At 48.0% G+C, this 14,150-nt stretch overlaps 1 protein-coding gene across 2 annotated transcripts in view; it reads left to right on the forward strand.

The window, feature by feature from the left end:
* EPHB2 (EPH receptor B2) overlaps positions 1 to 10,772 on the forward strand; it is a 108,923-nt gene extending 98,151 nt beyond the window's left edge. For both annotated transcript variants that reach the window (XM_065696867.1, XM_065696866.1), the window contains exons 10-16: positions 892 to 1,014; positions 1,412 to 1,659; positions 2,341 to 2,556; positions 4,034 to 4,183; positions 5,673 to 5,866; positions 6,538 to 6,693; positions 8,810 to 10,772. In XM_065696867.1, coding sequence (XP_065552939.1) covers positions 892 to 1,014; positions 1,412 to 1,659; positions 2,341 to 2,556; positions 4,034 to 4,183; positions 5,673 to 5,866; positions 6,538 to 6,693; positions 8,810 to 8,918 — 1,196 coding nt within the window. In that variant the 3' untranslated portion in view covers positions 8,919 to 10,772. The remainder of the gene's footprint in view (positions 1 to 891; positions 1,015 to 1,411; positions 1,660 to 2,340; positions 2,557 to 4,033; positions 4,184 to 5,672; positions 5,867 to 6,537; positions 6,694 to 8,809) is intronic.
* Positions 10,773 to 14,150: the final 3,378 nt, after the last annotated feature.

Here is a 14,150-nt window from a genome sequence, read left to right on the forward strand (position 1 = left end):
CCTTATTTTAGTGAGCTGTGAGCTCTGCTCTCCGAATACCCCTAACTCTGGGGCAAGCCAGAGGCCAGCAAAAGAAGTACAGAAAGGGGAGAACTGCAGGTAGGAGCCGTCTCATGGTGTAGGTAGCGTGCAGTGTGGCATCAGCAGTCCAGCCTCACCAGATCCCATGGCTATTGCCTTTCACATAAGCATATCACTGTGTCTTCTGGTCTGCCTAGCAGGAAGAGCTTGGCTTTTGCAGTTTCCCCAGCATCCCCTACAGCTTGTCTCGGCAAAGTTGAGGGTACAGAAGGGACCCAAACCTCAGGCGGGGTTAACCATCAGAACAGGGGACAGATTGTCTCTCCCTGTCTTGAGTCCTAAGCCCAGGTCATCTCCTCAACTTCCCCATGCCTCTGATGGGATGATGTGATGAGGTGGAAGCAGCATGCAGAGGAGGCCAGTGGGGCAGAGCTGCAGTCTCTGCAAATGGTCCTCTTGCAGTGCTGCAGCGTGCGTGTGGTGTGCCATTGGTGTGCCTGTGCACCACCTCCTGAAAGCAAATGCTCCTCTTGCTTTTCCTCTGGATCTGCTAAAGCCAAATCCTGCTGCAGAGGATGTGTGGTTCTCCATGGTCAGTTTGAAGTCCTAGCTAATCATGTAGACCTCCACTGCCCTGTAATGACTTACGGGCCACTATCCATTACAATCCAGCTTTAATAGTTCTGTGCAAACATGGCTCTGCATGTTTTCTGTCAAACTGCCTTGCAGTGTCTGCTTCATGCCCTTCATGATGTGACTTGCTGGGGTAAAAATCCCCACACACTAATAGGTTTCTCTTTTCCTCGATGACAGCCATCAGTCATTCCATTTGCGTCTGTCTGTCTGACTCTCTCCCTCACCTTTATGCAGTGACTCCAGGGATGAAGATTTATATCGATCCGTTCACCTACGAAGATCCCAATGAGGCTGTCAGGGAATTTGCAAAAGAAATCGATATCTCTTGTGTCAAAATTGAGCAGGTGATTGGGGCAGGTAGGTGAACTGGGAATGGCTGGCTGGCCCTCAGCAGCAGTCTCCTTTGCGGTGTCAGGCTTTGGTGAGGATTTAGCCTTACATATACTGGGAAGCCTAGTGTCAGTAATGTGTTGCGCTTAGCCCCAGCCTGGACTAGCAGGAGTAAGGTGGTCCAGTACTGGAGGAGCAAGTACATCCCCTTGCTGGAGACGAGGAGTTCCCATGTGCATATAGTCCCACATCCTCACCAGTGATGAATGCACCTGAAGGGAGGTCTTTGGTGTGGAGCGAGGGAGGAAGCACAGATGAGATGGTGGGTGGTGAGCTCAGGGGCATGCAGGGAGCATGGTCCCTCAGGGAGAAAGGCAGAGATGTGGGAGGCTGCCAAGCCTGACCTGTTTCCCTCTCTTCACAGGGGAGTTTGGTGAGGTGTGCAGTGGGCATCTCAAGCTTCCTGGTAAAAGAGAGATCTTTGTGGCCATCAAGACCCTGAAGTCTGGTTACACGGAGAAGCAGAGACGGGACTTCTTGAGCGAAGCCAGCATCATGGGGCAGTTTGACCACCCCAATGTCATCCACCTGGAGGGAGTAGTGACCAAGAGCTCCCCAGTCATGATCATTACTGAGTTCATGGAGAACGGCTCACTGGACTCCTTCTTACGGGTAGGAGATCCCAGGAGCACGCAGCTCCAGAGATGATGTTGGGCCAGAGGAGGACTGGAGGGGAAGGGTCCCTTCCTTGTGCCAGTGTAGCAGTGCCCTTCACTGCCCAGCACTCGTTGTCGCTGGGGCAGCTGCTGCATAGTCCAGAGGTCTGTGTTTCAGCAACAGAAGTGGAGGTGGCACCAAGGCTGTCATCTGTTAAGTGTGTCTGCTCATACCAGCAAAAGGCTGTGCCTACCTGTACACGTGCATACAGACGCCTGTACAAACTCTGCCTCTGTGGACATAGAAAGACAGTCTGACATAGCTTTAACACAGCAGGACTTCACCTCCAGCTGCTCTGTCTAAATATTTAGACGTCTGAGTTTGAAATGGATAATTCACTGTGTTGAAGGGAGATAACCTAGGAATAGGTACCCCTTCCGAACCCTCCTGTGCAAGGTCTGGCAGATCTGCCACCTTTGGATAACAGCAGCCATCACAATGATGCCCATAGGGTGTGAGAGTGACTTCCAGCCCTGTGAGCTCTCCACCCTCTTTCTTTGAGAGGGAACTTAGGTACTAGTGGAATAGATGTGTATTGACATGCAGTGTAGAAAGAGGCTACTGGTTGTTTGCCTGACCATGCCAGGCTGTGCATTTTCTCTGCTCATGTGGACTCTTTCCCTCTTTTCCTTTAAGCAAAATGATGGGCAGTTCACAGTGATCCAGCTGGTGGGCATGCTGCGAGGCATCGCCGCAGGCATGAAGTACCTGGCCGATATGAACTACGTGCATCGGGACCTGGCTGCCCGCAACATCCTGGTGAACAGCAACCTGGTCTGCAAAGTGTCTGACTTTGGCCTCTCTCGGTTTCTGGAGGATGACACCTCTGATCCTACCTATACCAGTGCACTGGTAAAGCTGCTCTTCACGAGGGGGAGGGATGGGTGGTGAAGGAAGGAGTCAGGGAAAGGGGAAGATCCCTTCCCTTTGACATTTTTCAGGATGTCAGCAATGGAAATAAGGTGCCAGATGGGAAAGACCAATGAAATGAATCAAGGAAGATTTTCTCTTGCAAAGTGCTGTCCAGTTGTCCTGTGGCTGTTGGTGGGCCCAATTCCTGTGGATAGCTGGGTCTTCTTCCAGGCATGTCTGCAAGCATCTACATGTCCTTGATAAAGCTTTTATTTGGGATGATGCATTATAACCACCTAGCATGGCCCAGATGGGAGTCCTCTGACATGTTTACACAGGACTGTTAAGGCTGGATTGTAATGAATATTGGCCCTAAGTCATCATTGGGGCAGTGGAGAAATCCATGGATTTCTTTTTAGCCATTTTTGAAATCTGCTTCTTGTCAGGAGCTCTGTTAATACTATACCTGATGGGGAAGACAGCATGGTTGGTATGGAGTGCTTGGTCTCCCCTTCTTGTGAAAACCAAACTATTTGTCTGAAGTTTGTGGCTTTGAGGAGATTAAGGAACATTATCTTGTTCTAGCATGTACAGCGTCTGAGTCCTGTTAAGTCCTAGAAGACCCTTAGTATGACATGGTAGTTATTCACTGAGAAAATACAATGTTCCTTAGTCTTCTCAGAGCCACAGAACACAGACAGGTTTGCTTGTTTTCCAGCACAGGGGAAGATTTTTCCCTTCAGGAAGTCTCTTGAGTTGTGAATGCCTCAAGTCCAAAGTTCTTGGTGGAAAACCACGAGGCTACAAGGCCTTAAGCAGAGCGTTGCCCTGTGGCCCCATGCTGTGTAGGCCACTCTTCTGCACTTCAGTGCATAAGTCCTCTATGGGAGTGGAGAGTACTGATTTCTCCAGAGCTGCTGTTGCCAGCAGGACGACAGAGACCCCACAGCCTACCCAGCCCATCTCATCTCCACCAGTGACCAAGCATGCCATACTAAAGATGTTCACCCTTCATTTTTGTTACTAAAGACCTTACCAGCACAGAGGGCATTTTGTCCTTCTGAAGACTGCTATAGGAGTAGGCAGGTAGAAGGAGCTGGGCTTGTTTAATACTGTGAAGAGGAGGGAATCTGTAAGTGACCTGCAGTACTTGAAGGGCAGTTACGAAGAAGACAGAGCCAAACTCTTTGCAGTGGTACAAGATGGTACAATAAGGAGCAATAGACAAAACCTTAGCTTGAGAGGTTCAAGGTGAGTAACAGAAAAAGCTTCTTCCCCAAGAGGCTGGTGCAGCCTTGAGACAGCTCACCACACAAATGAGTGGAATCATCATCCTTGGTGGTTCTGTGGACTTTGCTAGACAAACCACAGACACCCTGGTGTCGTGTTAGGGGTAGTCCTGGGGCAGTTTTGGACAGTTGTCTTTTCCAGTTACTCTTGCTCTTTCTGTCAATACCCTCTTCTTTTGTTCCTGCAGGGTGGGAAGATCCCAATACGATGGACAGCACCTGAGGCAATTCAGTACCGAAAATTCACATCGGCCAGTGATGTGTGGAGCTATGGAATAGTCATGTGGGAAGTGATGTCGTATGGCGAGCGGCCTTACTGGGATATGACCAATCAAGATGTGAGTTGTTAAGAAACAAGGAGCAGAAACACTGAAATTGGAAGCAGTGCAAGGCCAAAGCATGGCTACAGCTAGACCCAGCCTGTGGCATGTCCGGAACCTTCTCTGTCATGGGAGATGTGTCCAAGGTCAACACCTTTGGAAGAAGTAATGGGGATAACTTTGGCTTTTGTGCTGCTGTGGCAGAGGTTAGGGACTGTACAACACCCAGGGCAATAGGAAAGGGTTAATGTGAGCACCCTCAGGGATGGTAGACAGATGCCCAGGAGGAAAGGGAGCAAGCGGGTGGAAAAGGAAATGCTACCACTGACCTGAGAGCTCCTGGAGCAGCAAGCACATCTTCATCGACAGGAGACCGCAGGCATTTGGTAAAAGTTACAGAGTCACAGACTGGTTTGGGTTGGAAATGACCTTTAAAGATAACTTAGTCCAACCCCCCTGCCATGGTCAAGGTCATCTTCCATTAGGGGGTCATTAAATTTCCCATGGCAAGCTTGGACTGTGATGTGTAAGAAGCCCCTGGATAAAGGTGTTCAGCTCCATCCTCCTTGATTGTAGAGAGGATGGAGGGCTGCAGGAGCAGGATGACAAGGGTTCCTCTTGAAGAAGAGCCTCTAGCCCTTGTGCCTGTGCTTTTTCCACTGAACATTGCCAGACCAGACATTTTCCCATGTTGTGTGATGCAGTAAGGAGAGACCAAACACGCAGCAGCCAAAGCCGCCTTGTGTTTGGCCCACAGAGCTGCAGCATGGCTTAGGCAAGCTGTGCTGCAACCCTTCTCTACATGCTGTAGCAAAGTTGTCATGTGTCTGGTTCAGTTGACCAAGGTCTTGGTCCTCTGCACTGTGTGCTCCAGTTTGCACGTGCACAGGACTGTGGGGAGATCCAACATGTACTGCTGGCTCAGTGCACGCAGCCCTGTCTCGGGGCATGACTGTCACCTGGGTTGTTGGCAGGAGTGAGTAGAGAGCACCACTGAAGAAAGGAAGACACAGGGGCAGCTTCCCCAGGCTGTAACTCACAAACAGACCCTTCACTGGACAGGGATGCTCTCCCCCCAGTGAGCTGTTGTGTTGTGCTGTGTACCTGTGCGAAAGTACAAACCCTTCTCTCTGACTCACCTTACTCATGCCTGACGCTGCAGGCTTACACATCTGTGTCAAAGTAGTGGGGATGCTCTCCCTGGATTAAGAGACTTATGGGCATGGCTCATCGCACATAGTCAGCAAGGCTGCATGTCAGCTGAACAAGGCCAACATCTTCTCACCAGATAACATGCCATGGAGAAGGCTGGGAGCTATAGGAGTATGTGGTGGTGGCTGAGATGGCAGGCAGTAGGAAGTATAGGCAGTCAGCAGGAAGGGCATGCAGTCAGCCCCACTGCAGTACGTCTGGTCATGCCAGTTACACTCAAAATCCAGGAAAAGGAACATGATGAATTAAATAGGTTTTACTGCAACTGTATTGATCTCTTTTTCTCCTCTTGTAGGTGATAAATGCTATTGAGCAAGACTATCGGCTACCACCACCTATGGATTGTCCGAATGCCCTGCACCAGCTAATGCTTGACTGTTGGCAGAAAGATCGAAACCACAGACCCAAATTTGGGCAAATTGTCAACACCTTAGATAAAATGATCCGAAATCCTAACAGCCTGAAAGCCATGGCACCTCTTTCCTCTGGGTGTGTACTTCTGTCTTCCTCTTGTCCTGTGGCTTCTCTTTGCAGATCTGCTGTCCTTTGTGTCCTAGTGGGTACCATCTTTGCATCTCTCTAGGCTAGTTATTTCAGAGGCAGCTTGCCCTGTGATGTTTGGTCCTTTATAGGAAGGGCATTAAAAGAAGTCAAGATCACTCTGGTCCCTCTCCTTGGACATGTTAGATGTGGTGAACACAGCTCACTGAGTTGGACAGTGACTCTAACTGCAGTTAAAAGAGCACATAGGTTTCACGTACACATGATGCTGGATGAGTGTGGTTGCTTTGGTAGTTGAATCTTGCATACAATGGAGGCAAATAAAGCTTCATCAAGCAGTATGATGTTTCCCTGGACTGGGTGGAGATACCAGAGAATATATTTTCTCCCCTGCTGCAGCCATAATTTTAGAGCTGCATCCCATCATCTTTGAAGGCTTCTGCCTCTCCTGCACAAACTGATCCAGTAAGACTTCTCTGATGCTCTACACCATCTTTCCCTCAGTTGAATTAGACTGTTTTCTGATTGGTACTTCATAATATGGTGCAGTGCAGGCACTGTGGATGGTGCTGGTCCAGATCTCTTCAGCTGATGGAGGGTGCGGAAATACATGTGCTTTTTGTTGCTTGTTCTGCTCATTCCCCATTTCTGTGTTTCAGGATGAACCTCCCCCTACTTGACCGCACAATCCCAGATTATACCAGCTTCAACACTGTGGATGAATGGCTGGATGCCATCAAGATGAGCCAGTACAAGGAGAGCTTTGCCAGTGCTGGCTTCACCACCTTTGACGTAGTATCTCAGATGACCGTAGAGTAAGTGCCCTGGCTTCTATTCCCAAAGCACAAGGAAAAATCTCAGCAGTTTGACAACAGCTGGTTGTTACTGAATTAGTTTTTATTCTCCCATAATGCAGTTTCTATAAGACTTGTTGCCCTGTGGCCCCACTTCTAGTCCATTCCGTTTCTGCAGAACTACTTTTGCTGTGGGCTCTGTCTTGTCTCCGGACAGTGTGTGTCTGTCTGCTGCCCTGGACCTGCAGAATTCATGTCCACACTATCATGCTGCACGTCCCCGCTGTGAAAACAAGAGCCCCACAAGGGTCTTCAAAAGCCCAGCATGGAAAAGACAGAGAATTTAGGCCAGCACCAGACCGTTCTCCAGCCACTCAATAGCACTTTTAGACTCCACAGTCCTTTTGGATGTATGATGTACTGGTGATGGCAACAAACAAATTTCTGCCTAAGAAAGGCCTCTGAAAGTCCAGATGGTTTCAGATTTGTTCTGCATTGCCCTGCATCCACTGAAAACATCCCTTAGTGGCAAAGTCTTAGCAAGTTCCTCAGAGCAAGCAGGCAGCTGAAATCTGTTTGTGGTGGGTTTTGAAATCCCTTGGGGCAAGCTGGGACTTTGATGCCTCTGGTGAAAGATTTGCGGTTGGTTGCAGTTAACTTTAGCAAACCTTCCTAAGAAAGCACCAAGCATTAAAGCCATCTGTAAGTGCTGCAATGTCTCTGCCTTGTAACCAGGAATTCTTTTTCACTTGGTCCCTAATTCCAGTCTTTAAATCTACTAATGGGTCAGAACCCACTCACGCAAACAGCCAAACTGACTGTTTCTGGCCTTCTGTTCTTATTTGCTGCTAGGAAATTCACATGGCAGTTCTGACTGTTCAGTACATCTGTGATACAACCCCAAGGCCCTGGGGATGACGTTGGCACATTATAGGCTGTGTTCATAGAACAGAAAGAGGGTCCGTAAAATCGGAAGGAGAGGGAGAAAGAACTTTGACTAAACTGGGACATCACACCTACACCACATCCCAGCCTGCCTAAGTTTGTCTGCAGGCTGGGACACCTGGGCCAACGAAGTATCTGTGTCCAGGGCAGAAAGCTGAGGAAGCACAGGGCTGTGTGGGGCCACAGTCTTATTCTGGTTTACAGACATGAGTGAAGTCTTTGGTCTTTGTTCCCAATCAGAACAAAAGCTAAAGTCAAGGTGCCGGACTCATCCAAGAAGGTAGATCCTCTAGCTCAGCACATCTGGCTGGGACAAGGTCTAAAGCAAGCTCTGAAGGCTCGTGTGCCACTTGTGCGAGAGGATTTTTTCTCATCTTTGCTTGGAGCACGTGTTTACCTTTCTTTGCCCATTGACTTCCGCTCTAAAACAGGCAAGGGTTTTGCCACACTTAAAAATCTATTCTTTAACACTCAAGGAAGGAGAAAAAAAGGCAACTGAAAATCCTTACAGTCAGGTCCAGGTCACATCTCGTGAATGCCGTCTGTTCACTGATCAGAAGAATTCATGTCTGAGATTTATCCACCAAGGAGGAGATGAGTAACAAACTCATCTGGAGTGACCACAGGTACGAACAGCGCAGTCACTTCCATGCTCTCGGCACAACCTTTTCCTCTTCCCAGATGCCTACTCTATAAAAAATAGAAGCAGTAGAAAAAATGAGATTGTTTTGATTTAGCAAAGAGGGTAAGTAGCAAAAGTTTATCACTTGATGGCCTCATCGGATCAAAGCAAAAGTACCAAGAACAACCATCATCTGCACAGGGGGGAGTGAGATTCATACTGCTGACGATGTGTGTCCCCAGGGATGGCAAAAATGGGTTACTCTGTCACAAAAAGAGAGCGATAATCTAAACATGCAAAGAAAGAAACAAAACAATGCATGGGTAGAAAACCTTAAGGCAAATTCACTTACAAACAGTGAGCAGAGCCTGTGGTCTCTATGGAGGTTCCAGTACTGCAGGGGTGATGCAGGTAGGTAGCAATTGCAAAGCCAGGGAGAGTCAAAAAGATAGAGTAGAGGTTTCACCAGGTTTGCTTGTATTTGTTGCATATATGGAGTATGCTCATATATGAACTCGTGGTGAGAAAAATGTGGTGTTTATGTGGTGTTTGTTTCTTTTCCTCCAAAAGGGACATTCTGCGAGTTGGGGTCACTTTAGCAGGACACCAGAAGAAAATCCTTAACAGTATCCAGGTGATGAGAGCACAGATGAACCAAATTCAGTCTGTGGAGGTCTGATAGCAACGTGTCCTCCTACTCCTCTTCCTTGAGGCCCTGCTCCCCTTTGCCCTTGTATGTCCGAACTACAGTTCTTGAGTGTTCTACATGGACCAGAGACAGGCAGCTGCTCTGAGGATCACGGCAACAGGAAGAAATGCCTTGCCATCAGCAATGAGAAGTCGCCAAGAGCGTCTAGAATTTAAGCAATGGAAAAAGGGAACAAAAAAAAGACAACTATTTTGAAAAAAAAAAAAAAAAGAAAAAGAAAAAAAACAAACCACAAACTATGAAATATTTTTAAATAATAATAAAGCAATTGCGTTCTTGATAAGGGCTCCAAGACCAATGGGAGTCTCCAAAGGAAGAGAAGAGAGCAGCTTCATCTGTTTCCTCTTGCACAAGGCTGCTGCAGCTGGGCCCAGCACCTCTGGAGCAATGAGACTTCTTCAAGAAGATGAATGCAAAGATAGGTCCCAAGAAGCACTTCTCTTTCTCACATGGGCTGGTGGCTCTGGGAATGGCATGCGCTCAGCAGTCCTTCCTTAAAGCCGCTGTTAGCAAGTCAGAGGGGAGAGAGAGCTGAAGCTCTTTGGTGCTGTGGAACCAAGTGCGTCTCAGAAATGGATGGACTTCTTCAAAAGATGAAGACTTTTTCTAAAAAATAATAAAAACAAAACACACAAAAAAACCCCAACGAACAAATAAACTGAGACTAGAAGAGGCTGTTTCCGACAATTGAGAAGGAATCTGTAATGCTTCAGGGGGTGGGGATGGGGAAAACCAATCCTTTTTACATCTCTTATTTTCTCTTGTCATGGAACGGTTTTGTGAGTGACAGTTTCCTAAGGGTCCGTCCATCCACCCTCCGGTGGCATCATTGTCTCATACATATCATATGCACAAGACTTTTAGTGATGTCCTCACTAGATGCCAATGATCTTTCCCCCAGAAGACTTCCCAAGTACAGTATGTAGTAGTTTTTGATTACAAATGCTGATGTGTACCTTTATTTTTCGGTTGTCATTGTTGGGAGATTTGTCCTTTTACCTCCTTTTGTTAACACCAGATTGTGCGTTTGGGGTTGGAAGTTTTTGGTTGGTTGGGGTTTTCTAATGAAAAATGACATCTCCAAGCATCATATCGTTCAAGAACTTAAACCCCTTCCCTGGGGAAGGAAATTTGCAGCTTATTGACAATATGCCAGGAGAATTGGGTTTTTTTTATATGCACATTTCCTCCCATTTGCTTGTTTGTTATTTTGCAATTTGTCATGGCCCGACCGACGTTTCTAATGTTGGGCTTCCAGTTGTTTGCCAAGACAAAATGATCACCCGCTCGATTCAGGGTTGCTGGTGCAGGGGTGAGCAGCGTCGTAGGGTTTGGGGAGGGAGCTGCAGGGGAGAGGGAAAGACAGGGGAGGATGGATGGGTTGTGGGAGGGAATGATAACTCCGCAGCTGGCTGCCAGAGCCCTTTGGAAATGGAATGCCTGACTGCTTAGAAAGGTGTCATTGGTGTATGGATCACAGAAAGGCAGGGTAAGCCCCGACCTCTAAGAGGAGCTCCCAGCGTGTGATTGCTTGGGATCGGGATTGTACTAGTTGCCAAGTTGTGAATGGTTCACTACAGCGATCACACTCTGCGGCTGTGCTCTGTGTCCTTTGGGGAGCCCAGTCCCTTTGTTAAATGATGCGCTGGGGGCTCTGAAGCAGCTTCAGGCTCCGCCAGTCGCCTGGAGCGGAGCCTGGGACAGCAAAGGCAAGAATTCTGATGCAGGAGCCCAGGTCTCCAGAGGCACAATGCTGTGGTTGAAGCTGAATGATCAGTCAGTGGATTTACAAACAACTGAAATAAATGCTATAGTTGCCGACCAGGTCTTTGGTATGTGTAACTGCCACCAGCCAAGCGCAGGGGGGTGCAAATGAGAATCAGGCTTGTTCTCCTTGTTCAGCACCTTGTATCCTTTTAAACATGCCTACCACCAGTCGCCTTCCTCTGGCCACGTGGCATATTTATACCCATCTGGCCGTGGCCAGCACAGTTTGTGTTTACAAGCCCTTGTCTGCAGTTGCCATTTGTAGGGTCCTCCACTTACTTTCAGCAGCACGGGGTGTTGGAGGCATGTTCATAGGGGGCTGGTTTGCTGTGTTTTCCAGGAGCTGTATCCAAGAGGAAGTGTGTCTGCTGTGGATGAAACTCCCAAGCTGTCTAGACTTCTGTGGCCAGACGTCACCTCCCTAGACTGCTTGTAAAATATGATGCCATTTATAAAATACTTAGAATTTTCCACTTTCAGACCACATCCAACAAAGAAGAACTTAGGAGTGGCAGCAGACCATTCCCTACAACTGAGAGTTATTTCTCTGCTTAGCTCTTGCAGTGTCCCAGCGTTTGGCGGACAGCATCAGCAGCAGGGCCCTTAAGTGGAGGAATTTCCCCCCCCCAGCCCCTGTTTATCTGAAATCTCGAGTGCAGCATCGTATTCTCATTTGTGTTTTCGGTATTTTCCTGTTCTTGCAATCGAAAGTGCATCTGTAGTCACATTAACTTCAGTAGCAGGTGCGTGCTGGGAACACAGGGATGTATTCTGTACTCAATGTCCACAGTGCTCCCCCTCTGACAGCAGTGCCATTACCCTACATCTCTTTCAGATGGCAGAATATGGTATAGAGTGAGGGGTCAGTGGACTATAGGCACGTTTATATGCAGGTGGTGCCTGGACATAATCAGCTGCCTGTCCTATATCCAGGCGGGTTTAGCCTGTGTGTCTAAAGAAGGGATGCTTTTAATGTCGCTGCATTTAAAAAGCTGTGCTCCTGGTCAGGAAATGGACTTAAAGACCAGCATGCAAAAATCGATGGTGTCAGCTAAAGCACACGAAGTGCTGGTGCTTGCATAGGGGACACAGAGAAACAAGGAGCTTCTCCGTGTGCCCTGTCCAGTAGAAGTGTGGAGCAGTAGCGAGAGCTGCTCGCATGGTCCATCTCTGCCTCACGTTGTAGCTGCTGTATTTTAACAAGGAACAGTCGTCAGTCTTTCCCAAGGGCATGTCTGAAGCTGTTTGGTGGCAGTTCAGGGGGAGGGAAGCGTGGTGCTGTGGCAGGTTGTCTAGCCATAGCCAACCGGCTACTTTATGTGCAAGAGAGCTTTGCAAGGAGAGCTGTCTGCCTGGAAAACTCACCAGCAGATTCCTGTGGGGCAGCCATGTGGAAGGAGCACGTGATGCCCTTCACTTGTCCTTCCCAGACAATTCCTGACAGTTCTCTGCCGTCCCTTACATTCCTGCAGACACAAAGGAGAAGCAATGGCCAGGCAGCATCACTTCAGAGCCAGGCCTTGTTAGGGCTTGGAAGGGCACTTCAGGTCTTCATCTGGAGACATTTTGTCTTAATGCACTGAATCTCCTCACTGGCTACCATTATACACATCTACCTACCAGACCCAACCCACTGTGAAGGATGGGACCATACCAAGCTCAGTGCCATAACTCACCAAAGCCGTGGCAGCTGTCTGCAGGACAGAGAAAGCACATCCTTGTCTCTTCTTCTGACCAAAAATCACGTGTTGTCCGTACTAAAAGTTAACACATTCCCATCTGTTTATACCAGGTTTTGCTGTGACATCTGTTTGTACTTGTGTAGGACTAATGGAGAACTGGACTTAAAATGGACATGATCCATAAACCACTGCAATTTTCTGCATCCCTCAAGCTCTCCTGGGAGCACAAGGAACCAAGTTCCTGAAAGTACTTTGGTTGTAAATGCCTCTGGAGCATGCTGCAGTGGAGGGCAGAGTCACTGAAGTGACTTTAATGTATTTATCTCATGGGTGTCAAATGTACTGCTATGAAATGTGAGTCTAATGACAAAATTGAGCTTCATGGGGAGAACATGTAACAAGGGGAAAGGCACTTGCTAACACGAACACTGTGAAATAGTTGTGCATGTGCATGTGTGCATGTGTGGGTACAAAAAATAACACAATGAGATTTTCAGGCAGCTTGCTGCCATCTTCGCATTTCACCTCCACCTTTCAAGCTACCTCCTAGACCCTTCTGTTTCCCACTGCCATCTGCTGCTGAGGGTTACCCATGTCTGGTGATGGCAGTGGGTCAGAGAGCTGAGCATGGTCCTGGATTGCAAGCACTTAGTTTGTTGGCCAGTGATAAGTTCAAATCATGCAGAGCATCATGGGGCAGAGTGGAGGGAGCAAAGCACACGTGGGTACTAAAAAGTTAGGATATGTTTAGTGGGTCATTGTCAACTCTTGGCCACCAGCCCTCTACCTGGGATTAACAGCACAGGGGTGTGCCAGGCAAAAGGAAAACTACACTTGTATGAGGCACTGCCATGAGGAATCACTTGCTCTTGCTGACTGGGGGGACACGGAAACAGGGCACTATGAGCTGCGCATCGCCTCCCCAAGTTACCTTCCCCCTCCCCAGTAAAATCTTTACCTTTCATGAATCTAATGGTGATCCGTGGTTTTCAGCAGCTGAAGAGCTGCTGGCTCCTCCTGCAGTCTGCTGCAGTCTGGCTTCTCCGTAGCATCCTCACTACTGGGCAGTAGCTTTCAGTGGCAGTAATTCATGCGCAGGACTTCCATGTGATCCGGGTGAATGTGGCTGTCACTGAGTTTACTGGTTATGCAGCATTAATTTAGTATTAAGATCCAAATTTGGAGTTTTTACCCACGACTCCATGGTCAGTCATTATGTACGAGAGTCATCTTGTTAGCATCGTTGAGTGTGTGCCAGTGTTAGCAAGAAGAGAACCGTGTGCAGGGAAGCATTTACAATAGTACCCTGTGCAAGGCTGGGAAGAAAGCAGTGCTACATCTTTATGTAGCTCTGGCTTAGAAGGTCTGCCATAAAGGGGCTGTTGGACAGCCACAATAGCAGGACCTTGCTCTCTTCACTGACTACTTAAGTATTCTCCATATGCAGAGTTGCCTCCTGGTGTGGAATGCCATGAGCTAACGAGAGAGGAAGCTTTATTGGTATTAGGTGCTACCTTTGCTAATAACACTTTTCCCACACCCCTTGAAGTTGTTCTTTGCATTGGTGTTAAAGGAAAGGTTTTTTCCCTGTAATCATCACAGTGGCCTGTAGAGAAAACCTCTTGGTGGCTTTGAGCAGTTGAGGAAATCTCTTGTTATGTTTTCCAGGCGGATTTCTACAAAACCTGGGGTCAGGGCTTGAACTTTGCTGCATCATTGACAGTTGTATGCTCTGATGATACAATAAATCTGT

This window comes from Lathamus discolor, chromosome 16 (genome assembly GCF_037157495.1).
Source record: "Lathamus discolor isolate bLatDis1 chromosome 16, bLatDis1.hap1, whole genome shotgun sequence".
Taxonomy (NCBI): Eukaryota; Metazoa; Chordata; class Aves; order Psittaciformes; family Psittacidae; genus Lathamus; species Lathamus discolor.